Below are 25,666 nucleotides of genomic sequence, written 5' to 3' on the forward strand. Positions count from 1 at the left end.
TTTAGATAGTTTTTGTGTTAGGTTTGAGGGGAGAAGTCTTTATTATCACTATCCTGTCTGTTAACTCACCCTTTGTTCTTTCAGCATTTAGACAGATTGAGTCCCTGTGTTAGGTTGGCAGGGAGAAGCCTTTATCATTACTACAAGCCTTTCATTCACTGTTACTCTGTCCACCACTCTAAGGCAAGAGTTCACCAGTACTTTGTCATTCATCCTTTCCTCTTGTACACTCTGGAACTCCCTACAAGCCTTTCATTCACTGTCACTCTGTCCACCACTCTAATGCAAGGGTTCACTGGTACTGTCATTCATTCCTTTCTTTAGTACACTCTGGAACTCCCTACAAGCTTTTCATTGACTGTTATACTCTGTCCACCACTCTAATGCAAGGGTTCATTAGTACTCTGTCATTCATCCTTTCCTCAAGTACACTGGAACTCCCTACAAGCCTTTCGTTCACTGTTACTCTGTCCACCACTCTAATGCAAGGGTTCACTGGTACTGTCATTCATCCCTTTCTCTAGCACTGGAACTCCCTGGGTGCTTCTGTATTACCCCTTCCTCTGACTTGAAACCCTTTTGCCCTTTTTTGAGAGGCAGGTTCAAAGACACTTAAGCCTTTTAAAGCTGCAATGACTCGCCGCTAATAACCTGATGGAGTCTGTTCCATTCATCATTGTTTGAGAAGCAAGGTTTTCTTGCGTTCTACTTAGTTCCTATTCTATCCTCATTACTGAGGATTGAGGATTTTGGTGAAGTCATGCTGTTCTCTCTCTCTCTCTCTCTCTCTCTCTCTCTCTCTCTCTCTCTCTCTCTCTCTCTCTCTCTCTCTCTCTCTCTCTCTCTCTCTCTCTCTCTCTCTCTCTCTCTCTCTCTCTCTTTCTTTTCCATCTATTTCTAAACTCATTTCTTTTCCTTTTTTTTTCCTTCATCTTCATTTCTTAACTCATTTCATTTTTTCAATCATTTCTTCCTACATTTTTTCTTCCTTTCAATTCTTCCTGCCTTTCCATCCATTCTTTCACCTCCTTTCCATCCATCTACCAGTATTGTTTCTCTAGTTTGTTCAGTATTCATATCCCTTGCACATTTATTTAGTTTCCTCAGGCCCTTGTTTCTTCATCATTACTTGCTTCCCTTGCCAATTCAGTTCATTCCTGCAGTCCCTCATTTGTTCATTAAATCTCACATCCCTTGCAGGTTCTCTTAATTTCTGCTGTCCTATATTAGTTAATCAATTTTTGCTTCCCTTGCAGATTAATTTAGTTTCTGCAGTCCCTTGTTTCTTCATCACTACTTGCTTCCCTTGCAAATTCAGTTCATTCCTACAGTCCCTCGTTTGTTCATTAAAGCTCACATCCCTTGTAAATTGTCCTAATTTCTGTTGTCCCGTATTTGTTAATCAATTTTTGCTTCCCTTGCAAGTTAATTTAGTTTTTGCAGTCTGGTTCATTTATCAATACACTTAACCCTCGGCTATCGCGCTCAATTGGGGCCGAAATAGCCGCGCCATAGCCGAAAACGCGATAGCCGAATTGATCTTGGCGGGAAGGCGGTTTTGGCCAATGAGCGCTCAGATATCCTATGACGTCATGGCTGGGTGCGCTATAGCAGGCATCTGAGGTCGCGATAATGAAATTTTAGCAGCTTTTCATGGGTGTGTGATACTAATAAAACGTGATAGCTGAGGGTTGACTGTACTCGCTTCCCTTGCAGATTAATTTAGTTTCTGCAGTCTCTGGTTCGTTTATCAATACTCACATCCCTTGCAGATTAATTTTGTTTCTGCAGTCTCTGGTTCGTTTATCAATACTCACATCCCTTGCAGATTAATTTAGTTTTTGCAGTCTGGTTCGTTTATCAATACTTGCTTCCCTTGCAGATTAATATAGTTTCTGCGTCACTCATTCATCAGTACTCATTGCCCTTGCAGATTAATATGGTTTCTGCAGTCCTTGGTTCTTTTATTAATTCTCGCTTCCCTTGCTGATTAATATAGTTTCTATACTTGCTTCCCTTGTAGATGCACTCCATTCCTGCAGTCTTGTTCTTTTATTAATTCTCACTTCCCTTACAGGTTAATATAGTTTCTGCTATCAATCATTCATTCATCAATACTCGCTGTAGAATCAGTCCATTCCTGCAGTCTCATTCATTCATCAATTTACTTCCCTTGCAGATTAATATAGTTTCTCATCACTTCATTTCATTTACCCCCCACAGAATAGTCTTCCCTGACTGGAATGACCCGTCACTCTCCCCTCTGAAGAAGTCCACCATCACCATCTCCGGCTCCTTGGAGAACGTGTACCTGGCAAGGCAGAACATCATAGTGAGTGCTGCGGCCTTCACTCCCTCCCCTCCCCTGCTGTGTTACTGTGTGCTGTGTGGTGGCTTAGTGACAGCCTGTTGGTGGTGGTGGTGGTGGTGTGTTTGGTGATAAGGGTGTATTTGGTAATATGTGGTGGTGTACATGTGACTTGTGTTGTGTGTTGTGGTGAGCATTGGTGAGTGCATGACTGTTGTGTAGTGGTGGTGGTGTGGTATGGTGAGGGTTAGTGAGTATATATGTGACTTGTGTGGTGTGGTGAGGTGAGGGTTCATGAGTGTCTGACTTGTGGTGTGGTGAGGTTAGGGTTGGTGAGTGTGTGACTTGGTGTGGTGAGGTGAGTGTGTGACTTGTGGTATGGTGAGGTGAGTGTGTGACTGATTCCTGAAGCATACTTATCCAAACACTCTTATCTCACCACACATTTGCACACACTTCCTGTTACCCAATACTGTTTTTAGTGCTCATTATTTTCATTACACATTAGCTACTCATTATAGTACACTTACAACTTCACATATTAACTTCACCTTGGTGCTAATCTCCGCTACCACAGTGTTGACCCCTTGAGTACCATGACATTTCCATATTCATTCTGCTCAGTATTTGGTAATTTTATGCAACTTCAGAAACATATGTGTTAAAATGGTGAAGACTGTGGCCATTAATCATCTGACCTCCATAGACCCTTCCTAATGTCAATAAAATGGTCTAATTGTACACAAATCTCAAGGTAAAAATGTGTCCCAGTACTGAAAGGATTAATCTACAGTGTTTTCATTCATTTCTCCATAGATGTCCTTCCAAATGTCAGTAAAATGGTCTAACTGTACACAAATCTTAAGGTAAAAATGTGTCCCAGTACTGAAAGGATTAATCCACAAAATGTCCCAGTTCTGAAAGGATTAGTCTACAGTGTTTATTCTTTTCTCGATACACGTCCTTCCTAATGTCAGTAAAATTGTCTAACTACACAAATCTTAAGGTAAAAATGTGTCCCAGTACTGAAAGGATTAAACTATAGTGTTCATTCTTTTCTCCATAGACGTCCTTGTCAATAAAATGGTCTAACTGTACAGGAATCTTGAGGTAAAAATGTGTCCCAGTACTGAAAGGAGTAATCTAGTGTTCATTCTTCTCTCCCAGCCCTTCCATTAGCCACTAAAAACTGTGGTGCTATCCTCCCAAATGGACCCTTTCACCCACAGTTTGCAAGCCACTACTATTCTGAATGTCACCTACCACAGTGTTTGAATCTACAGAAGTCTTCATTCTTTTGTCATCCTTCCAGTAGCTTCTAAAATCGAATCCTGTCCACGGTCCGAGTGTAGGTTGGGCTTCCTCATCCGGGCCAACGGTTTCCTAGCGGGTGGGCTTTGAGATAGGAGGTACCCTAAAACAGTATCCCTTTAGCCCATTAATTCCCGTGAAAAGCCCACGTGGTATTAAAAAAATAAATAAATAAAATAAAAAAAAACTGTGGCATTACGCTCCCATATGAACAACTTTACTTACAGTTTGCAAGCCACTTTTAATCCTGAAATCAGATCCCACTTCCCCCTCCCCCCCCCTCTCTCTCTCTCTCTCTCTCTCTCTCTCTCTCTCTCTCTCTCTCTCTCTCTCTCTCTCTCTCTCTCTCTCTCTCTCTCTCTCTCTCTCTCTCTCTCTCTCTCTCTCTCTCAGAGCTTCATGCTTTTTCAGTCTCCCTTCCATTAGTCACTATAAACAGACATTATCACCACTAGACAACTCTTCCCACAGTTTGCTAGCCACTTTTAATAACAAAATCAGATAGCACTTTTTTTTTTCTCCAGAACTCCATACTGTTTTTCCATTAGTCACTAAACCTTCAGAACTCCTTACTTTTTTTTTTTTCTTTCTTCCATTAGTCACTAAAAACAAATAACCACCAATAGACAACTTTACTGACAGTTTGCAAGCCACTGCTATTCCTAATCTCGCCCACCACGGTCCTTTAATCTACACAAGTCTTCATTCTTCTGTCATCCTTCCAGTAGCCACTAAAAACTGTGGCATCACCCTTTGAAATGGACAACTTTACGCACAGTTTGCAAGCCACTTCTAACTGTAATGTCAGATAACTGTTTTTTTATTTCCCGAAGTCTCCATGGTTTTTTCTGTCAGCCGTCCACTACCAACCAAAAACCGTGATACTATGCCCCAATGAATTAATTTACCACCGGTTTTGTGAAGCACTTTAATCCTAATATCAAGTACTACACTTCTGACTTCTTGACTTTTTAATTTTTCTGTCAGCTCTTCATTAACCACTAAAATGTGTTACATTACTACCAGTAGGCAACTTACCTCCCATTTGTACCATGATGCATTTCCATATTTGTTCTGCTTAACCATTTGGCAATTTTATAGGGCATCAGAAACTCGTGTGGGGAATTTAAATAGTGAAGACTGGCTATTAGTCTTCTGACCTTCATAAACCCTTCCTAATGTCAATAAAATAATCTCTTCATTACCATGATGCAATTTTGTTTATTCTGCTTACTATTTGGCAATTTTATACAGCATCAGAAACTTCTGTGGGAATTAAAATAGTGAAGACTGGGTGTTAATCTTCTGATCTTCACAAACCCTTCCGAATGTCAATAAAATCGTCTAAACACACTCAAAACTCATGGTAAAAATGTCTCCCAGTACTGAAAGTGCCTTAATGTCAAGTACCATAGTGTGTTTCTTCCAGTATATGTGACATGACCCTCAATTTAGTAAGTTGTGGTGTATATTGATTCGTGTCCCCTGCAGGGCTCCCTCCCGCTGGTGCTGATGTTTGACCTGCAGCCGGGCAGCACAGTGGAGGTGCCGGAGTTGTCCCAGATGATGCAGCTCCTGGATGTGCAGATTGTCATGAAGTCTTGTCGCATGGATGGCAGGCGGCCCGTGGTGGTCAAGGGCCCAGAGAGGAATGCTGGTGAGGTGCTCGTTTGTGTGTATTTACCTAGTTGTATTTTTACAGGGCCTGAGCTTTACGCTGGTGTGGCCCCGTCTCCATATCTACACTTATCCAAATTTTCTTTAAAACTATGCACAGTTTTTGCTGACACCACTTCCTCACTCAAACTGTTCCAAGTCTCAACACATCTTTGCGGGAAATTATATTTTTTAAAACATCTCTGACATCTTCCCTTCCTCAGTTTTTTACTATGCGATCTTGTGCTTTGAATGTCGTATTCTTCTCTCAGGATTAGTTTCTCATTATCCACTTGATCCATTCCGTTAATCAATTTATAAACTTGTATCAGATCCCCTCTCTCCTTTCTTTGTTCCGGGGTTGGTAGATCCATAGCCTTTAGTCTCTCCTCGTATGTCATCCCTTGTGTGTATGTGTGTGTGTGTGTGTATGTATGGATATGTATGTATGTAGGTTTTTGAAAGGTTTATTCACTAATACAGGCCCCAGACCAGGTATAAGAGTGTAATTTTTAATAATTATATACAGTAAGGCCCTGCACTTGGCGAATGAATTATTCTAGCAAAACTACTGCCAAATGAGAATTTTGCCAAGCACGAGTTCTTTATACCATATAGATTACCTAAAAAAATGCCTCAATCAGTCTTTGGTCATTGCCAAAGTCCCTCTTCTGACCCCTAAAATACCATCTTGAGCTGAAATAAAATCCTTTGCCTTCACACATTAGAACACATGTACAAAACAGACCAATAAACAACAAATAAAGCTAATAAGACATGATATAAAGGCTGTAACTCCCGATTTTCCATCCGTTCCTCTTGCCCACTTTCGTCCTTGTCGCCACCACCGTTGTCCTTACCCCCACCAGTACCACCTGTTGCGCTGGTAGAGGTAATGTTGGCAGTAAATCACCAGAATTCATGCCCACGCTAGCAGAACAGAGGGCAACACAAATTAAATGGCTGAAGGGGACTCTCAACCTGTGTTCTATAGGTTTAGAGAGAGGTCTGACGTCACCAGGGGAGCTGCGTGGTTTGCCGTGCAGCCGCCAGGGAACCGCCAAGTTTGAATTCAAATTGCCAAGTGTGCACTCAGTGGTCCGTGGCCACCCTACCGCCAGAAGTGAATTTTGCCAAGCTGAGATTCGCTAAGTGGGGAGGCTTACTGTACAATTTGAGATAAACAGGAAACTAATAGACTGTGCGTGTGTATTTGTGTATTTGTGCGTGTACATGGAAATGGGTAGAATCAAAGCTCTATCTCCTTTTACCTCCTTTTCCAATCTTTCATCTTTATTTCTCCTTTACTCTCCCTGCCTACTCTCTCCCTCTTTCTTTTCAAACCTTTTTGTCCTTATTTCAAATCTTCCCTCCCTTTCCCAGCCTCTCTCTCTCTCTCTCTCTCTCTCTCTCTCTCTCTCTCTCTCTCTCTCTCTCTCTCTCTCTCTCTCTCTCTCTCTCTCTCTCTCTCTCTCTCTCTCTCTCTCTCTCTCTCTCTCTCTCTCTCTCTCTCTCTCTCTCTCTTCTTCTTCCTCTTCTTCTTCCTCTTCTTCTTCCTCTTCCTCCCAAGCCTAACATAACCTAAACTAAAATAAAACTAACCCAACCCAACCCAACCCAACCTAACCAAACCAAACCAAACCAAACCAAACCAAACCACCGGCAGACAACGTGTACGAGGCCTGGCGGATGCTGTGTAAGGTGAGCATGTCGGCACCCAAGGCACGCATCCCCTCCTCATACCACATGCCAGACGCCTCCTCCTCATCATCATTCCACTCCATGAACTGTAAGTAGGATTGGTGTAAGTAGTGACTGTGACTAGGTAAGGACTGGTGTTAGGTGTGAGTAGATAGGGCTGGTGTGGGTAGGTACGGCTGTGAGGTGCGAGCAGGCAGGATGGAGTGAGGGGCTAACAAGTGGCAGGGATAACAACACTGCTCCTGTCTTGTGTGTAGTGGAGAGGTCTGGCAGGGTTGGAGTGAGGGGCTAACAACCTCCTCTGCATTCCTTCCTACAAAGCCAGAGTATATTAGAGGTGATGCGAGGGGCTGAGGTGAAGGGCTGACAATCTCCTTCACTGGTTCCCTTATGAACAGACACGCCAACCTACATTAGAGACGACAGGATGGGCTGGAGTGAGGGCTGACAACCTTCCCTCTCTCTGCATTGCTTCCTTTGAGCAAAGCCAAGTGCTCAGTGTGTGTGTGTGACTTTTGTAATCTGAAGCTTTGTGTTTTGCCTTTTTCCTGTTTTAGTTAGAAGCATGAATATTTTGACTTTCCAGATAGATTTTCCTTCAGTAGATGCATATCAGATCATTTTTCCTTCCTTAAACTGTTTTGTATTGAAAGTTTTTTCCTTATTGTATTTTTAGTTCTTTTTAGATAGCTTAAATTGCCATTAGATCCTGTTCATTACCTACTCCATTATCAGCATATCCGTAAGCATGTGTCAAGTCATTTTAATACATTTAGCCCAGTAGATAAGCATTGTAAAACTTGACATTCCTAGCGTTTAGATAATTGCTATTAGATGCTTTGTGACCTCATGATTGTTCCCTCATAGCAAGAGTTACAGCAAAGCCTCACCAAACCACACTTACAAGGAGAGAGGCAGTAACAAAACAGGACACTGAAGGGAAGGGAAGGGAGAGGAGGAAGACAAGACAAGACAGTGAAGGGAATGGTAAGGGAGAGGAGAAGAGAGGCAGGAACAAGATAAGATAAGACAAGACACTGAGGGGAAGGAAAGTGAGTAGAGGAGAGGCAGGAACAAGACAAAACACTGAAGGAAAGAAGGGAAGGGAGAGGAGGAAGACAAGACATTGAAGGGAAGGATAGAGGAAGCAGCAAGACAAAGGAAGGGAAGGAGAGATTTATAGAGTAAGGGAAAGGGAAGGAGGAGGAGGAAGGCAAGACAATGAAGGGAAGGATAGAGGAAGCAGCAAGACAAGATACTGAAGGAAGGCAAAAGAGATGTAAAGGGGGAAGGAGCAAAGCAAGGAAGGGAGACAAGACAGTAAAGGGAAGGGAGAGGACCTGTAAAGAGTGAATGGAAGGGAAAAGGAGGAGAAGACCAGGCAGTGAAGGGAAGAGAGAAGGAGGAAGGCTAGACAGTTTAGTGATAGGTGTACAGAGTTAAAGGAAAGGGAAGGAAGAAGCTGTAGAAAGAAAGTTGCAGCATCAACACTTCAACAAGTCTCTGTGGATGGTGAATGGGTAACAGTGCAGTAGAGAGCCAGTTTATTGCCCACCATCAAGGCATTTAACCAGTACACTGCTGTTAGGCACATCTCCATTACTATCCTGCCTCAGACTTCTCTTCCTTGACGCTTGCCACAAAACACTGTATTAGTGATATGTAAACTTATTTTCCTATCTTTTTTTTTTTTTTTTTTGTAGATGCTCATAAAGGCTCTACACGTTGCTTTTAGTGCTGTTCCACATTGCTGTAAGTTGTACCATATTGCAGTGGAAAGGTTCAATGTAGGGACTGGGTTAGGATAAGTTGGTTAAGTTCAGTGTGTTTCTCCTGCCGTTGGTGTGGCTTGGTGAGGCTTTGGTGTCGTGTTTAGTGTAGTGAGCTGCCCTAGTGTGTGTTCTGCCCTGGTAGTGATGTTGTTCCTTTCCTTCTAGCAGACCTTGGCCTGGGACAGTGGGTTGGAGGTGGCAGTGGGGGCTCTTCTCCCTTTCCCTCCCCCACCAGCACCCCTGCCCCCACACCCCTCCACCACCTGTCCTCCACCTCACTGTGGGGGGGCTTGACCACCTCCACCACGCCACCACCACTCTTGCCTCATGTGTCGCGACCTTTGCAGCTTGACCCCGTCTGTCACACCCGTGAGTGCGAGGCCATTCTTGACTTGCCCAGCTCCCTCCATTTCTGCACACCTCAGTCATTTCTCAGCGTTGACCTGCACAGCTTCCCTTGCTCCCCTCCACTAAACCTGAACACTGGCACAGTTACCTCTTGTGTCCCTGAACTCGTGCCCTTCAGGAACCCCCGCCCTTCTCTTGCTATCTTGGACTGTTGCCTCAAAGTGAAGGACTGATGACTTGTTATATTACTCTTATAATTCTTTGGATGAAACAAGACTGGTGCAGGAAGTCACGAGGCCAACGTGTGTGTGTGTGTGTGTGTGTGTGTGTGTGTGTGTGTGTGTGTGTGTGTGTGTGTGTGTGTGTGTGTGTGTGTGTGTGTGTGTGTGTGTGTGTATTTACCTAATTTACCTAATTGTAACATACAGGAAAGGAGCTATGCTCGTACTGTCCCGTCTCCATATCTACTAATGTCCAGCTTTTTCTTAAAATCAGCGTGTGTGTGTGTGTGTGTGCATTGCTTGGTAGCTTGTGTGTCAAGGTGGTTGCCTCAGAGTGAAGTACTGATGAATCTTGAGAAAATTTAGGATATTGAGGGTGGACATGAGAGGGTGGTGCACAGTGAGCCTTGGTGAGTTATTTGAAATGCACTATTGTTAAGGCAAAACCTGAGGTGGTGCAGTAAAGCTTGGAGAATCTGTGGAAGGTTTAAGGTAACCATTCTTGAGACAAAGCTTGAGGAGGCAACATAAGAATAACCTTTGGTGAGTTTGAGAGCAGTGCAAGTCAACATTCTTCACATCACACCTGAGTGTTCTGCAGTAAGTCACAAAGTGTGTGTGTGTATCTTGTCATGTAATAAGGGTGCTGGCCAGGGGCAACTCTGTTATGGAAGAAGAAAAACAGCTAAGAGCAAGGAAGATTCATTAAAAAAAAGGCCCACTTAGGTGCCAGTTCCTGAACGAGCACTCCCAGGATGATAAGAGGCCTCTCTCTCTCTCTCTCTCTCTCTCTCTCTCTCTCTCTCTCTCTCTCTCTCTCTCTCTCTCTCTCTCTCTCTCTCTCTCTCTCTCTCTCTCTCTCTCTCTCTCTCTCTCTCTCTCTCTCCCCCCCATGTTAGTGTAATGAGCTCTGTCCTCTCCGTCTTGCAGCGGCCAACCTGTACTCCGGCTCTGTCTTCCGTAATGGCTACAACAACAACATCAACAACATCCTCAACAATAACAACAACAACAACAATAACATGCTTGGCGGCGGCGGCATGAGGAACACTGGTTGCCTGAGGAACGACAACTGCATCTTGCCCAAGGACTTGACCAGCAGCGGCGGCGGCATCAACCTGGACTCCCTGGTGAAGAGCATGAAGGGTATAGAAGTAGCCAATGGAGGTGAGATGGAGAGCTGCTTGTCTTGTGTGTGGGTGCAGGTTTGGGTGTTGTGTGGTGTATCAGTATGTATATTATCATGAACCATTATTAGCACTCCTCATCCCTCTTTATCCTTCCTGTCTCTACTCCTGCTATTGTATCTCTCCTCGATAAAGTTAACATGGATCTCTTCTCTTAGTTTTGTTTCAATGATGTGTATGTGTGTGTGTGTGGAGGTGAGATGGAGAGCTGCCTGTCTTGTCTGTATTGTTGTGTGGTATAGCAGTACTTGTGTGTGTGTGTGTTGGGGAGGCCTTGGTTTGTTCCTGAGGTGGAAGGGCATAGAGGGGAAAAATTACCAATGAGTGTGAGATGGAGAGCTGCCTGTCTTGTCTTGTGTGGTGTGGTATTTACCTATTTGTGATAACAGGGCCTGAGCCATAGCTCTCTTTGTCCACACTTGTCCAATTTTTCTTTCATTTGACTGACACTTCCCGCACACACCACATCCACGCTCAGTTTGTTCCCTGCATCAATGCTCCGATACGGGAAGCTATACTTCTTGATGTCGCTCGTGCAGGAATCCTTCAGTATTTTCTTTGGGTGTCCTCTTAGGTAATTACTGGATGCCATCGTGATCAGGTTCTCCCTATCCAATATGTTCACTCCATGTACTATTTTGAACATTGTTATCATATCCCCTCTGACTCTTCTTTCTTCCAACATGCTTAATTCCAGCCTATTTAACCTCTCCTCATACGGTACCTCCTTAAAGTCTGGTATCATTCTTGTTGCTAACCTCTGCACTCTTTCCAGTTTCTTGACATGTTTCTTCATGTATGGTGACCAAATTACTGATGCATAATTCAACTGTGGCCTAATCAGGGTGGTCAATATTTTCTTTATCATGTTCCCGTCCAGGTAATTAAATGCCCATCCTATACTTTGGAGCATGCTGTACGTTTTTCCAAATATTCTATTAATGTGCTTTTCTGAAGACAGATTACTCTGTACAGTCACTCCCAAGTCTTTTTCTTCACTGACTTCAATTACAGTCTTCCTCCCCAGCTGGTAGTCTTTATATGGTCTATATTTACTTCTACCCATTCTCATTACACAGCTTTTGTTGGTATTGAATTCCATTTGCCACGTCCTGCTCCATTCATATATTTTGTCCAAGTCCTTCTGCAGTATATTACAGTCATGCATATTCCTCACTCTCCTCATAATCTTTGCATCATCTGCAAACATATTCATATAACTTCTCACTCCCTCTGGCATGTCATTTATATAGATCAGGAACATGATGGGACCAAGCACCGAACCTTGGGGAACTCCACTGGTTACCTTCCTCCACTCTGACTTCACTCCCTTCACTACCGTCCTCATTTCTTTACCTGTCAAATAATTTCTCATCCACTCCGTCAGATTTCCCCGTATTCCTCCGATACTACTTAACTTCCACATCAATCTGTTATGTGGTACTTTATCAAATGCTTTTTTTAAGTCTAGGTATACACAATCAACCCATCCATCCCTCTCTTGTAAAATATCGACCACTCTTGAGTAGAAACTATACACAAATCTCAAGGTAAAAATGTGTCCCAGTACTGAAGGGGTTAACAGTGCAAGCCTAAGAGAAGTTACACCACCCACTCACCCCCCACAGACCTGTCGTGTGGCAGCAGCAACAACAGCGGCAGCTCCCTCTCCTCCCCGGCACACTCCCCACGCGACGCCTCCCCGGACCAGGTGCTGGGTTCATCCTCTTCCACCACCACCACCACCACCACCACAGCCTCGCCGCACTTCTCCGACACTTCCCCTCAGCCACACTCTAGCATGGACGGTGAGTGTCTGCACCGCCACTCACACACCTCTTCTCTTCTTCATTCATTTTGTATTTTCTTTTTTTTTTAATTTTTAGTTTTTACACGTTATTGTTTTGTGTTCTTAATTTTTACATTTTTTTTCTTACTTTCTTTAATGTTTGTTTTATTTATTTTTATTTTTGTTTTATTTATTTATTTTATTTTGATTTTTTTTGTTTTGTTATTCTTAGTTTTTATTTTTACATTTTATTATTCACTTTATTTGTCCTTTTTTTATTTATTTATTTATTTTTTATTTATTTATTTTTTTATTATTATTCTTGAGGCTTTTTTTTTATTGGTAGTTTGAATTCTTTTCCCTTTGTTTGTTTTTATTTTGTTATTTGCACTGACCTTTCTCTGCCCCTGATGGCCCACTGGCACCTGGCCTCAGCCCTGTCTGCCCTGCTGAAAGACATGGACTGGCGGGCCCCGGGCTGCGAGAAGAAGCACAGGGAGAGAGTGGCAGTGGCGGCACAGAAGATGACCACTCTCTCCGACTACAGCTCCAAGAAGGTGGAAGCTGCCAGAGGTGAGCCGCTGCCAAGCCAAACCTCTCCCGGCTCACACCATGCCACTCCATCATAACTATGGCCACACTACACACTCCCTTATTGAAAAATGCCTGTCCCTCTCACTGGACAATTTTCCTAGATCACAGACTAGCGTGGTTTTCAAGACAGTTTCCCCTTTCAATAAACTAAAAATCTTGCCAATTGATCACCAGAACCATAAAAATACTCTTAAAAACAGGAGTATCTTCAACTGGAGTTTGTGGAAAGCAGTGATGGTGAGGGAGCAAAGTGTTTGAGAATATGGACCATCGTATGATAGTGTGTATGGTTTAAATGGGATAAGAATGAGTTGTTAGAGTATAAACTGTTTATTGGGGAGTAAGCACCCTTCAGGCTTGCAGCACACACATTCTGGCCTTTGTTAACCTCTTCAGTACAGGGACACACTTTTACCTTGAGTTTTGGGCACGATTTCACAATTTTATCTACATTAGGAAGGGTCTATGGAGATCAAATGATTAATAGCTAGAGTCTTCACTATTTCAATCCCCACATGAGTTTCTGAAGCTGTATAGAATCATCAAATAGTATGCAGGAATAAGATAATGCATCTTGGTACTCAAGGGGTTAAGGTTTAGGGAAATCCTTCAACCTTGTCACTCTGTCACTCAGTGTACATTAGAGCTGGGCAGGAACTGGTGCAGGAAAATACCAAGAGGTTTGTGGAATGCTGTTGTGTGTGCATGTGCAGTGGTCACTCAAGAAATTTTGACCTGGAAGTCTTTCAGCACAGCACTGACATGGCTGGCTGGGGCTGCGGTGTCGGTGTGTGGCACTCCAATGCTGTGTACACTTCTCTATTCTTGACTTCATTTTGTTTTATTTTGTAGTTTTTTTTTATTTGATTATATTTTTTCTATTTTGTTCATTTTATTTTCTTTTTTTACATTGTATTAGTCATCCACAAGCCATCATACCTTTCTTCTCCCTCACAAGCAGCCTGTCCTTATTCCAAAACTCCTTGCCCTTGTTCATATTTTCTCACTCGCTCATCTTCCTCTTTCGCCTCCCTTCATATCTATCATTCCTTCAAGTCTCACCTTCCCTGCTGCCTTATTTCCACTCCACTCACCCTTCTCTTCCCACAAATAGCCAGCATTTTTATACACTACTGTCACTGGCCAAGGAAACAAAATTTAAGATATGCCCACATACTTAGCAGCAAATAGGAAAGTCAGGTGTTAGATGGTATGTGTGTAGAAACCTCCCTCTTGAAAGCATTGAAGTCACAGGAAGGTGAAAGTACAGAAGCAGTCAGAGTTCCAATGAGTTTACCATAGAAGGGGATGAAAGAGTGTGACTTGTGATATGAGTGTGTTTAAGTCATAGGAAGGTGGAAGTACAGAATCAGCCAGAGAGTTCCAGAGTTTGCCAGAGAAAGGGATGAATGATTGAGAGTACAGGTAAACTCATGCATTAGAGAGGTGCACAGAGGAGGGACAAGAGAAAGAACTGAGGGTCTTGGGCAGGAAGGCTGTGGGAGGAGGGGAGGTACGTTGTTAGAGTGAAAATAATGGATGAGAATAAAGAGGTACAACATTGTGCGATGAGAGAGAGAGAGAGAGAGGGAGGTTGGGGACTGATTATAGTTAGTTAGAGAAGAGAGGAGAGGAGAGGAGTTGATGAGAGGGAAAGAAGTTAAAGACAGTCAGTGAGAGAAGAGTATTTGACACAACACTCTCTCTCTCTCTCTCTCTCTCTCTCTCTCTCTCTCTCTCTCTCTCTCTCTCTCTCTCTCTCTCTCTCTCTCTCTCTCTCTCTCTCTCTCTCTCTCTCTCTCTCTCTCTCTCTCTCCTCTCTCCTCTCTCCTCCTCCTCCTCCTCCTCCTCCTCCTCCTCCTCCTCCTCCTCCTCCTCCTCCTCCTCCTCCTCCTCCTCCTCCTCCTCCTCCTCCTCCTCCTCCCTCTCCTCTCCCTCCCTCCCCTCCTCCCTCCCTGAGACACCCCAGCACAACCCCACAAAGCCCACATTGACCTCCTGTCTGTCCTGTGCAGCCATGAAGCAGGACGTTGGCTCCACACCCCGCACACCCACCTCCAGCTGGTCTGGTTACGGCTTCAGCAAGAGTATGCCAGGCTTCATGATCCGACAGAAGCTACAGGAGGTGAAGGAAGCCAGGCAGGTGAGTGGTGTGTGGGGTGAGCTGGAGTGAAAATGGGTGTGGTGTGTGATGATTTGGGGTGTTAGGAGGGTGGGCTGCAAGAGGTGGAGAAAGATGGGCATGTGGGTGTGGTGTGTGGTGTTAGGGTGTGGGTTGAGTAAGAGGGAGGAAGACAGGCAGGCAGGTAGGTTTGTGTGGTGTGTGTTGGTGTGTGGTGTTGGGTGGGCTGGAGTGAGGGGGAGTAAGACGGGCAGATGAGTGTGGTGTTGTGGTGTGGTGTTGTAAGGCAGTATGAGGTGGACTGGGGTGTGGGTGGTGATAATTTAACCCCTTCCTTACCGCAGCCACTCCCGATATAAACAAAGCGTTCCCTCCTATACCAGCCCCCTCCCCTCTCGTCCTCACCCAGATCTACATTATATTTCTTTCTAACTCAGTGTTATGTACTTTTTTCTAAACATATTTTTGTCATTTTATTAATAAAAACGTAAACATAATCATAAATTGTACACTAATCATAAATTCAGCACCACACACTCTACACCTGTGAGAGTGGCCCTGAGGCAGTCATAACTAGGCTGCTCCCCTCACTTGCCGAGAGGGTTTCAACACTGCTGTCACTATCACACTCTCCTATTTCTTTTTCAGGATCATAGTCTGAATCATATTCATCTGGAGAGTCTTCCAGTATATCCTCACTATCTGTCTCATAATTATGATAATCCTCATCGCTGCTACAGGAAGCAGACGCCATTATCTCTAACTAGAGGCAATAGATCAGTTTCACCACGGCCGATACTAGAGAACTGATGTTCTTGGGGGGACTGTGGGAATAATATATGTCAAAGAATAGTGATTGGCTTTATAGTTTATGCATGAAAAATTAACTCCGATATTGATTGGCTAGTTTGGGGGATGGTTTTGTTACGCTGAGGTGGCTAAAATAACGCCTCCAGTGTTTGTTGTTTATAGTGAACCACGTGGAGTATGAAAAGGCAAAATCCGCTCTCAGGCCATGGTTACACACGGAAATGTATTGTGTGGCATGCACAGCGGCATCTTGCGGTACCACGAGGTCGCTTTTTGCGTGATGCATTCAAAACAGTCTTCTTGTAAGGTTAATTCCATCTTTTATATTGTTTACTGATTAGTGCTCTCTCTCTCTCTCTCTCTCTCTCTCTCTCTCTCTCTCTCTCTCTCTCTCTCTCTCTCTCTCTCTCTCTCTCTCTCTCTCTCTCTCTCTCTCTCTCTCTCTCTCTTTTTAAAGTGTTTTGCATTTCCTCAGAACAGAGTATGTTATATTTTTCTCATTTTGTTTACTTATTCATTAATTTCCAGTATAATTACTTCACATGTTTTGTACATCTTTAGTTTGTTGTGTTTGTGCAGAATAGAGCAAGCTATTTTCTCTCACATTATTCCTCCATTCATTTGATTATATTTTGTATTGGCAGTGGAGGGACTAGAGTGTTTTTCCTATTTCCTTAAGACTTAGAGTTTGGCAGAGAGGGAGAGGGAAAGGGGAAAAGGGTATGATTTATTCTGCTTTATCTTTTATTAATTTATTTAGCTGAAGTAAGTATTGGAGTGTGTGTGTTGCTTCCTGGTTGATTGTTATATATTTACTTACGTTATTTCATTGTTTCATTAGTTCACGCCTTCCCAGAATGGAATGGGAGGGAGTATTGATTCATTTCACATTTACTTCTACGTTCTTGTTTATATCTTTGCCAAGTGGAGCAAGCAAAGCTGTTTCCTGTCTCCGCAGAATGGTGTGGGTGGCGGTGGCGGCAGCGGGCTGGAGGAGTGGGGTGAAGCGTGGCCACAGCAGCAGCAACAGGATGGTGGTGGCAGCAACGGCATGACCAGCTTCTCTTCCTCCTCGTCCTCCTCCACACCCTCCCCATCAGTTGCCAGCCTCAAGTACCACAATGGCTTATCACAGGTGGGTCTGTCCTCTAACACTGCTGATTGATACCTTGGTGGTGCTGAGTCACTGCTGATTGATACCTTGGTGGTGCTGAGTCACTGCTGATTGGAACCTTGGTGGTGCTGTCTCTGCTGATTGGAACCTTGGTGGTGCTGAGTCACTGCTGATTGATACCTTGGTGGTGCTGAGTCACTGCTGATTGATACCTTGGTGGTGCTGAGTCACTGCTGATTGGAGCCTTGGTGGTGCTGAGTCACTGCTGATTGGAGCCTTGGTGGTGCTGAGTCACTGCTGATTGATACCTTGGTGGTGCAGAGTCACTGCTGATTGATACCTTGGTGGTGCAGAGTCACTGCTGATTGATACCTTGGTGGTGCAGAGTCACTGCTGATTGATACCTTGGTGGTGTTGAGTCACAGCTGATTGGAACCTCGGTGGTGCTGAGTCACTGCTGATTGATACCTTGGTGGTGCTGAGTCACTGCTGATTGATACCTTGGTGGTGCTGAGTCACTGCTGATTGGAGCCTTGGTGGTGGTGTCACTGGAGGCTTGGGCTGGTGTATGGCTGGTGATGGCAGGTGGGGACAACAAGGTGTGTTTCATGCAGGGACTGTCACATGGAGGCCTGATGTGTTCCTGTCTTCAAACCTCTCTCTACATTAAGTTCAAGTCGTAGGTAAATGGAAATCAGAAGCAGGCAGGGAGTTCCAGAGCTTACTAAGAGAAAGGGAGGAATGGTTGATAGTACTGGTTAACTCTTGCTTCAGGGAGGTGGACAGAATAGGGGTGAGAGGGGAGTGTTGTGAATAGCTGGTGGTGTTCCTGAGCTAGCCATGTTTATTCAATGAAAGCAATATGTGTATTTACCTATTTACCTATTTGTGTATTACAGGGCCCAAGCTAAGCTCTCTGTGTCCTGTCTCCTTGTCCATTCCTGTCATATCTCTCTTTCATCTGATTGACACACCGCATCAACGACATCACTGCTCAGTTTATTCCACTTATCAATGCTACGATGCGGGAAACTGTATTTTCTCACATCATTTAGACAGATGTCTTTTATTAGCTTTTTTCCATGTCCTCGGAGATGATTACTTGTGGTCACGTTTATCAACTCTCTATCCAGTATGTCAATCTTGTTCACCAATTTATACATAGTTATCATGTCTCCTCTTGTTCTTCTCTCTTCTAATGTGGTCAGCCCCAGCTTCCTCAGTCTTTCCTCATAGTCTAACTCCCTGAGTCCTGGTACCATCCTTGTTGCCAGCCTGTGTACCCTTTCTACCTTCTTCACATTTTTCTTCATATGCGGTGACCAGACACATGCTGCATATTCTAACTGGGGTCTTATTAAGGTACATAATATCTTCTTCATCATTCCTTCATCTAGGTAGTGGAATGCAAGGCCAATATTTTGAAGCATGTTATATGTTTTCCAAAAAATCTTGTTAATGTGTTTCTCCGGTGACAAAGTGTTTTGCACGGTTACTCCTAAGTCTTTCTCCTCATTGGTCTCTTTAATTTTCTCATCACCCAGCCTGTAATCCCTGTTTGGTCTGTATCTACTTCTTCCCATTTTCATAACATGGGTCTTGTCTATATTAAATTCCATCTGCCACTCCTTACTCCACTCATATATTTTATCAAGATCTTCCTGTAACTTGTTACAATCTTCCACATTCTTTACTCTCCTCATAATTTTAGTATCGTCCGCAAACATGTTCATGTAACTGTCAATTCCTACTGGCATATCATTAACATAAATCAAAAACATGATGGGACCAAGCACTGACCCTTGTGGAACTCCACTGGTTACCTTCTTCCACTCGGACTTCCTTCCTCTCACCACTGTTCTCATTTCTCTTCCCATTAAGTAATTTTCCATCCATTTTGCTAGTTTATCATTTACTCCTCCAATCTTCTTTAGTTTCCACATCAGTCTATTGTGTGGTACTTTATCAAAGGCCTTTCTCAAGTCCAGGTAGATAGCATCCACCCATCCCTCTCTATGTTGTAGTATGTCAGTCACTCTTGAATAAAAACATAATAAATTGGATACACACGATCTTCCTTTTCTGAAACCAAACTGCCTTTCACTCAGAATGTTTTCACTTTCTAGATACTCACTCCACTTAGCTTTAATTACTTCTTCACATACCTTGCACAATATACTGGTCTATAATTTAGCGGTTCCATTCTACTACCATTCTTATATATAGGCACAATGTCAGCTCTTTTCCACTCTTTCGGGACTAATCCTGTTCGTATGGAGGTATCCACAATATCAAATATGGGGTTCAACAATTGATCCTTACATTCTTTTAGCAACCTCCCAGATATGCCATCAGGCCCCATTGATTTATTAATATCCAGATTGCTTATAATTTTCCTTACTATCTCCAGCATCTTCATATACTTCTTCCCCGTTTTTCCTTTTTAGTAACCATTTATGAATTTGTAAAACATTTTGGGTCACTATCACAGTTTTCCACCACCCTCTGTTCATATTCCTTCTGTGCTGTTCTCCTTACTTCAACATATCTATTCCTTGCTGTTTTGTAGCCTTCCCTTGATAATACATCACTGTTTTCTTAAGTTTCTTCCATGCCTTTTCTTTGTTCTTTTTTGCTTCTTCACAATTTCTATTAAACCACTGTTTATTATTTAAAGTCCTCTTTCTGTAATATGGCACAAACTTTTTCACAGCAGAGTTATACAAATCCATAAATTTATCATATTTCAATTGCATATCTCTTTCCTGGTATACCACGGACCAGTCAATTTCATTAAAGAACTCCCTTATATGGTTATAATTTGCCCTAGTATAATTTAATTTTTCCTCCTGCGTTCCACAATCTTATTCGTGCTTAATTCTGTATCCAGCTCAAAGCTTAGGACATCATGATCGCTTTTCCCCAAGGGACTTTCATGTTCAATTTCCTCTTTTAGAGATTCCCTGGTAAATACCAAATCCAACCTTGCTGCAACATCTTGTCCCCTGCACCTTGTTGGTGATCTCACCCACTGTGTCATCAAGTTATTTGTTGCTACCTTTAACAATTCTTCTGCCCACTCACCACCATTCACCACTTTGTAGTCTTCCCACACTATTTCTTTGCAATTAAAGTCTCCAACTATCATCACTCTATCCTTTCTGATGAGTTCTTGCTTCATTCTGTCTAGAGTATTTCTCATCACCATTTGGTACTGTTCATATTCCCAAGCACTGGTTCTGGGTGGTATGTATACTGTTATAATATTAATGTCCCTCTTGCCATCTGTTATAAGCATACTTATCACTTCCTCATTTCTCTTACTATAGTTCACCTCCTTCACTATCAGATCTTCCTTAGTAAGAACCATTATACCACCACCACCTTTATTTTTTCTATCATTTCTCCATACTTTGTAGTGTTTTACAACAAACCAGTCTAGCTTTATTTCGGGGCCTTAGCTTTGTTTCCACTACACACATTATGTCCGGTTAGTTATTTCTTAGGTAATCCATACATTCTAGCCTTTTAGACAGAAATCCATATATGTTCGTGTAAGTCACTTTTATTCCATTCCTAGTCTTGTTCTGCCATGTAATGTCTATTCCGTCTGTTTTATCCACCACTTCTTTAGCCTCCCATTTCTCATCCTCCAAAAAAACTTGATCTTTTCCTCCTCTGTTCTTTTGTCATTCCTCTCTTTCACTTCAGATACTAGCTCCTTCATCTTCATTCTCTCATCTTGTGACATATTTCTTCTTATGTAAATTGTTTTGGTTTCCTCAAAGTCCTTAAGTTTCCAAGCCCTCCTCAACAAGGCCTCCGCTGCCACCTGAGACTTTAATTTCAATTTCAATGGCCTATTCTTGCCTTCCTCAAAAGCTCCCAATCTCACACTTTCTTCTACCTCAGCATATAGGTCCTCTTCTTCCACAGAGATCTTGTTCAGTAAAGACTTAATATTGTCATTTTCCTTATCCCTCCTGTCCTGCCAGTTCCTGTTAGTTTCCTCCTCAATCCTATTATGATCACACATTTTTCTTTTCAGCATATCTCTCACCACATACTCATTTTCCTTTAGTGCCTTTACCATTTCCCTCTGTGTAATCCCTTTATTTTCCTCTTCCTGCTTTTTACTATCTCCCTAAATGACCTTTGTACCTCCAGATGTTCATGATTCACTTCTTTCATCCTGGTGTCAATTAGATTAAGACATTCCTCTTTCTTCAAGTCCCCTTCGGATATTTTTATCTCCATTTCCATAAGTTTAGCCTTCATTTCTTCGCATTGTTTCCTTAGTTGTTGGTTTTCTTTCTCCATCTCTACTTTTTCTTCCAACAGCTTTTTATTCGCTAGCATTAACAAGTAGATCTCTTTTTTGAATGAATCATTCTCGGCTAGAACTCTATCCAGTTTTTCTTCTATTAACAAAATGCTTAGGAACTTACTCTCCAGCACCTGGATTTTTGCATCCAAGTCAAGTTTCTGCAGTCCTTTTGGCGTAGTAATAAAACCTTCGAAGTCTCTAGTTTGCCTGGACGCCATTTTTGTTGTTGTCAGCTGATTACGGCCAGACGATCACCGTCCACACACCCTCTCAGGGATCACTCTCCATATCACTCTTTCAACACTAAGAGACAGTAGGACAGGACATTTGAGTTCTAAAATCCCGATATCACTCCATTTATGTTGGAATACATTACATTCCGCTCATACGTAAGTTTCTTTAGTCCTTTCTTACTGTACTTTTCTGGGTTATGAACCACTTCCTCAGTCTCATATCCAAGATTCTCCAGAAAAACTCTTTCTTCTCCTCTTCTGTCCTCTCTTCATTTTTTTTCAAAGCCTCCTTTCTCAACTCATTTAACATTTCTCTTTCCTTTTCACCGAGATCTCTTCTCAACCAAATCTTCCTTGTTGTTTCCTGCTGGGCTAACCTCCATGACTTCTCCACCAATTCATCTACATCCTTTTGTGACTTAAATTTGATTCTTACTGGCCTCATACCTTCTCCTGTGAACTTTCCAATTCTATGGAAGTCCTCTATTTCTTGTACTAGGTCTTTTCCCTCCTCCTGCACCACATTAATGATATTATTTATCACCTTTTTATGTTTTCTCTCTCTCCATTTTACTCGGTGTCTTATCCTCCTCCACACCAAATATCACCACACATCTCTTTGGGAAAAGAGCTATGCTCGTGTTGTCCCATCTCCATATCTACTAATGTCCAGCTTTTCTTAAAATCATGAATATTCCTTCGTTGACCACTTCCACGTCTAAACTATTCCATGCTTCCACCCTTCTATGAGGAAGCTATATTTTTCACATCTCTCCTATAAGTGGCCATTTTAGTTTTTTCCCATGCCCTCTCGACATTCTTTCATTCCACATACAGAGATCTTCCCTATCCATTTTTCCATGCCAATCATCACTCTGTATATTGCTATCAGGTCTCCCCTTTCTCTTCTGTTTTCCAGGGTCGGAAGTTGCATTCTGTTCAGTCTGTCTTCATAAGTCAAATCTCTTAAGTCAGGCACCATTTTGTTGCAGCCCTCTGTACTTTCTCTAGTTTCCTTATGTGTTTCTTTAAGTTCAGCCCACTGTATTGTTGCATATTCAAGCCTTGGTCTTATCATTGCAGTAATTATTTTCTTCATCATTTCTTCATCTAAATATCTGAACGCCACTCTTATGTTCCTCAATAAGTTCAATACTTCTCCAATTATTTTGTTTATATGTCTCTCTGGCGATAGGTCATTGGTAATTGTCACCCCAAGGTCTTTTTCTTCATGACTGGTTTTTATGTCTTCATTTCCTATCTTGTACATACTCCTGATTCTTCTTTAACTCTTGCCAGGCATACTTTTCAAACATTTTTCAATTTTACCTTAACTCCAGAATTTTCTTCACATAAATCTCTTCTCCATTATTCCTTGAAATCCTGTAAGTCTGATTCATCTTTTGAGTTCACTCCATGTTTCAGATGTAAACAAACTTCAGCTGATCTCAAACCACTACAGTTTATATTCACCTTCCTACATTTTTTTCTAATCAACAGTTCATCTATATGGAATCAAACATTCCAGCTCCTTTCACCTTGTTACTCTTACAATCAACTCTGAATTAGAGTATTCTCTGTGTGTGTGTGTGTGTGTGTGTGTGTGTGTGTGTGTGTGTATATGTGTATTCACCTAGTTGTAATTTTACAGGGCCTGGGTATCATACTCGTGTGGCCCCGTCTCCATATCTACACACATCCAACTTTCCTTTTAAAACTATGCACACTCCTTGCTGACACCACCTCCTCACTCAAACCATTCCACACCACACATCTTTGTGGGAAACTATATTTTTTCACATCCTTCAAGCATATTCCTTGGCTATCTTTTTACTATGCGATCTTGTAGTTCTATTTAAGTTTTCCTCTCTCAACATCATTTGCTCATTATCCACTTCATCCAGTCCATTCAACAGTTTATAAACCTGTATTAAATCTCCTTTCTCTTCTTTGTTCCAAGGTAGGCAAATTCATTTCTTTTAATCTCTCCTCATAGGTCATTTCTGCCAATTCCGGAACCATTTTTGTTGCCATTCTCTGCAATCTCTCCAACTTCCTTATATGCTTCTTTTTATAAGGGGACCAAACCACTCCAGCATATTCCAATCTTGGTCTAATTACCATACTAATTAATTTCTTCATCATATCTTTATCCATATAATGGAAGGCTAATCCAATATTTTTATCAAATTATACGTTTCTCCAAACATCTTATCAATATGAGCCTCAAACTGCCCATGGTCTTGTATTATCACTCCCAAATCCTTTTCCTTTTCCACCTTTTTCAACACTACTTCTTCACCCATCTTATATGACCCTCTTGGCTGTCTTCCACTCTTCCCCATCTCCATCACATGACTTTTGCTCAGATTAAATTCCATTTGCCACCTCTTGCTCCACTCCCAAATCTTATCCAGATCTGCCTGTAAAATTTCACAATCTTCTTCACTCTTCACACACCTACACAACTTCGCATCATCCGCAAACAAATTAATATAACTGTTTACTCCTCTGGCATGTCATTAATATATACAAGGAAAAGTATTGGTGCCAGCACTGAGCCTTGTGGGACTCCACTCTCCACCACCAACCAGTCCGACTTTGCATCCCTTATTACCGTTCTCATCTCCCTCCATCTCAAGTAGTTTTCCATCCACTTTAACACTTTTCCTTTCAGTCCTCCATAAATCTCTAATTTCCATAACAGTCTCATGTGAGGTACCTTGTCAAAAGCTTTCTTTAAATCCAAATATACACAGTCCATCCATCCCTCTCTCTTGTATTTTGTCAACCACTCTTGAATAAAAGCTCAGTAGATTTGTTACACATGACCTCCCTTTCCTAAAGCCAAATTGATGATCCGATAATAACTTATGATCCTCCAGGAACCGTATCCAATATTTCTTTATCACCCTCTCACAAATCTTACCGACCACACTTGTTAGAGACACAGGTCTATAGTTAAGAGGCTCTTCCTTACTGCCTCCCTTATAAATGGGCACCACTTCAGCTCTCTTCCACTCTACTGGTACTTCCCCTGTTTCTAATGAACACCTTATAATATCATATAATGGATCAATCAATTCTTCTCTACACTCCTTCAATAATTTTCCTGAAACTTCATCTGGTCCCATCGCTTTATCATCTTTAAGTTCCTCCAACATTTTATATAACTCCTTTTAGGTATCTTAATGTCATCCATGTGCACATTTCCTTGTACATTCTGAGGCTTTACAAACATTGTTTCTTCAGTAAATACTTGCTGAAACCTATTATTTAGCAATTCCGCTATATTCTTAGGGTCATCTACTATCCCTTGCTCTCCTTTTAATCTTTCAATGGACTCTCTTTTAAGTTTACCATTTATGAACCTGTAAAACAATTTTGGATGTTCCTTACTCTTGTCTACAATATCTTTTCAAATTTTCTTTCTTCCTCCTCCTTACCCTCACATACTCATTTCTCGCCACTCTATAATTCTCCTTATTTAGTATATTCCTGCTCTTTTCCATCTTTTCCAAGCCACATCTCTCTTTTCCTTAGCCTTAACACAAGTTGCATTAAACCAATCCTTTCTTCCTTCCTCTCTCGGTTTATACTTTGGTACAAATTTCATAACTCCTTCTTTATAATATTTCATAAAAATCTCATATTTTTTTGCACTTCTCTGATTTGTAACATCTCCTCCCAATCTAATTTTCTGAAATAATTTTTCAAACTTTCTGTGTCCATCTTTCTATAATTCAATCTACCACTCCTGTATGTCTCGTCCTTCCTTCGCTGTGTTGTTGCTATCTGCATTTCCATAACCACATGATCACTCTTTCCCAAAGGACATTTGTATTGTATATCTCCACATAGGTACACTTCTCTTGTTAACACCAAATCCAGTCTAGCCGGTTCATCATCTCCTCTATATCTAGTATTTTCCTTCACCCTCTGTTCCATCATATTTTCCATCATTAGATTAAGAAATCTCTCTCCCATGCTTCCTCTCCAACACCACTTACTAGATTTTCCCAATCCACCTCCTTACAATTAAAATCTCCTACTAGTATCACCTTTCTTTTTCCAGATAATACACTTTCCAAACTCTGTAAAGTATCCTTGATCATATTGTCGTATTCCCTTAATGTCCAAGAATTTGTTTTAGGAGGTACATAGGTCACCATG

At 42.1% G+C, this 25,666-nt stretch overlaps 1 protein-coding gene across 5 annotated transcripts in view; it reads left to right on the forward strand.

Annotated features, from left to right (window-relative positions):
- Positions 1-25,666, forward strand: part of LOC123513389 (protein bicaudal C homolog 1-like) — a 121,927-nt gene that overhangs the window by 77,986 nt on the left and 18,275 nt on the right. For 3 of the 5 annotated variants that reach the window (XM_045270526.1, XM_045270561.1, XM_045270552.1), the window contains 9 exons: positions 2,224-2,332; positions 5,111-5,276; positions 6,942-7,064; positions 8,914-9,117; positions 10,248-10,484; positions 12,133-12,312; positions 12,729-12,866; positions 14,903-15,030; positions 16,778-16,954. In XM_045270526.1, coding sequence (XP_045126461.1) covers positions 2,224-2,332; positions 5,111-5,276; positions 6,942-7,064; positions 8,914-9,117; positions 10,248-10,484; positions 12,133-12,312; positions 12,729-12,866; positions 14,903-15,030; positions 16,778-16,954 — 1,462 coding nt within the window. The remainder of the gene's footprint in view (positions 1-2,223; positions 2,333-5,110; positions 5,277-6,941; positions 7,065-8,913; positions 9,118-10,247; positions 10,485-12,132; positions 12,313-12,728; positions 12,867-14,902; positions 15,031-16,777; positions 16,955-25,666) is intronic. The other 2 variants (XM_045270534.1, XM_045270542.1) reach the window with 2 other exon arrangements.

This window comes from Portunus trituberculatus, chromosome 5 (assembly GCF_017591435.1).
Source record: "Portunus trituberculatus isolate SZX2019 chromosome 5, ASM1759143v1, whole genome shotgun sequence".
Lineage (NCBI taxonomy): Eukaryota > Metazoa > Arthropoda > Malacostraca > Decapoda > Portunidae > Portunus > Portunus trituberculatus.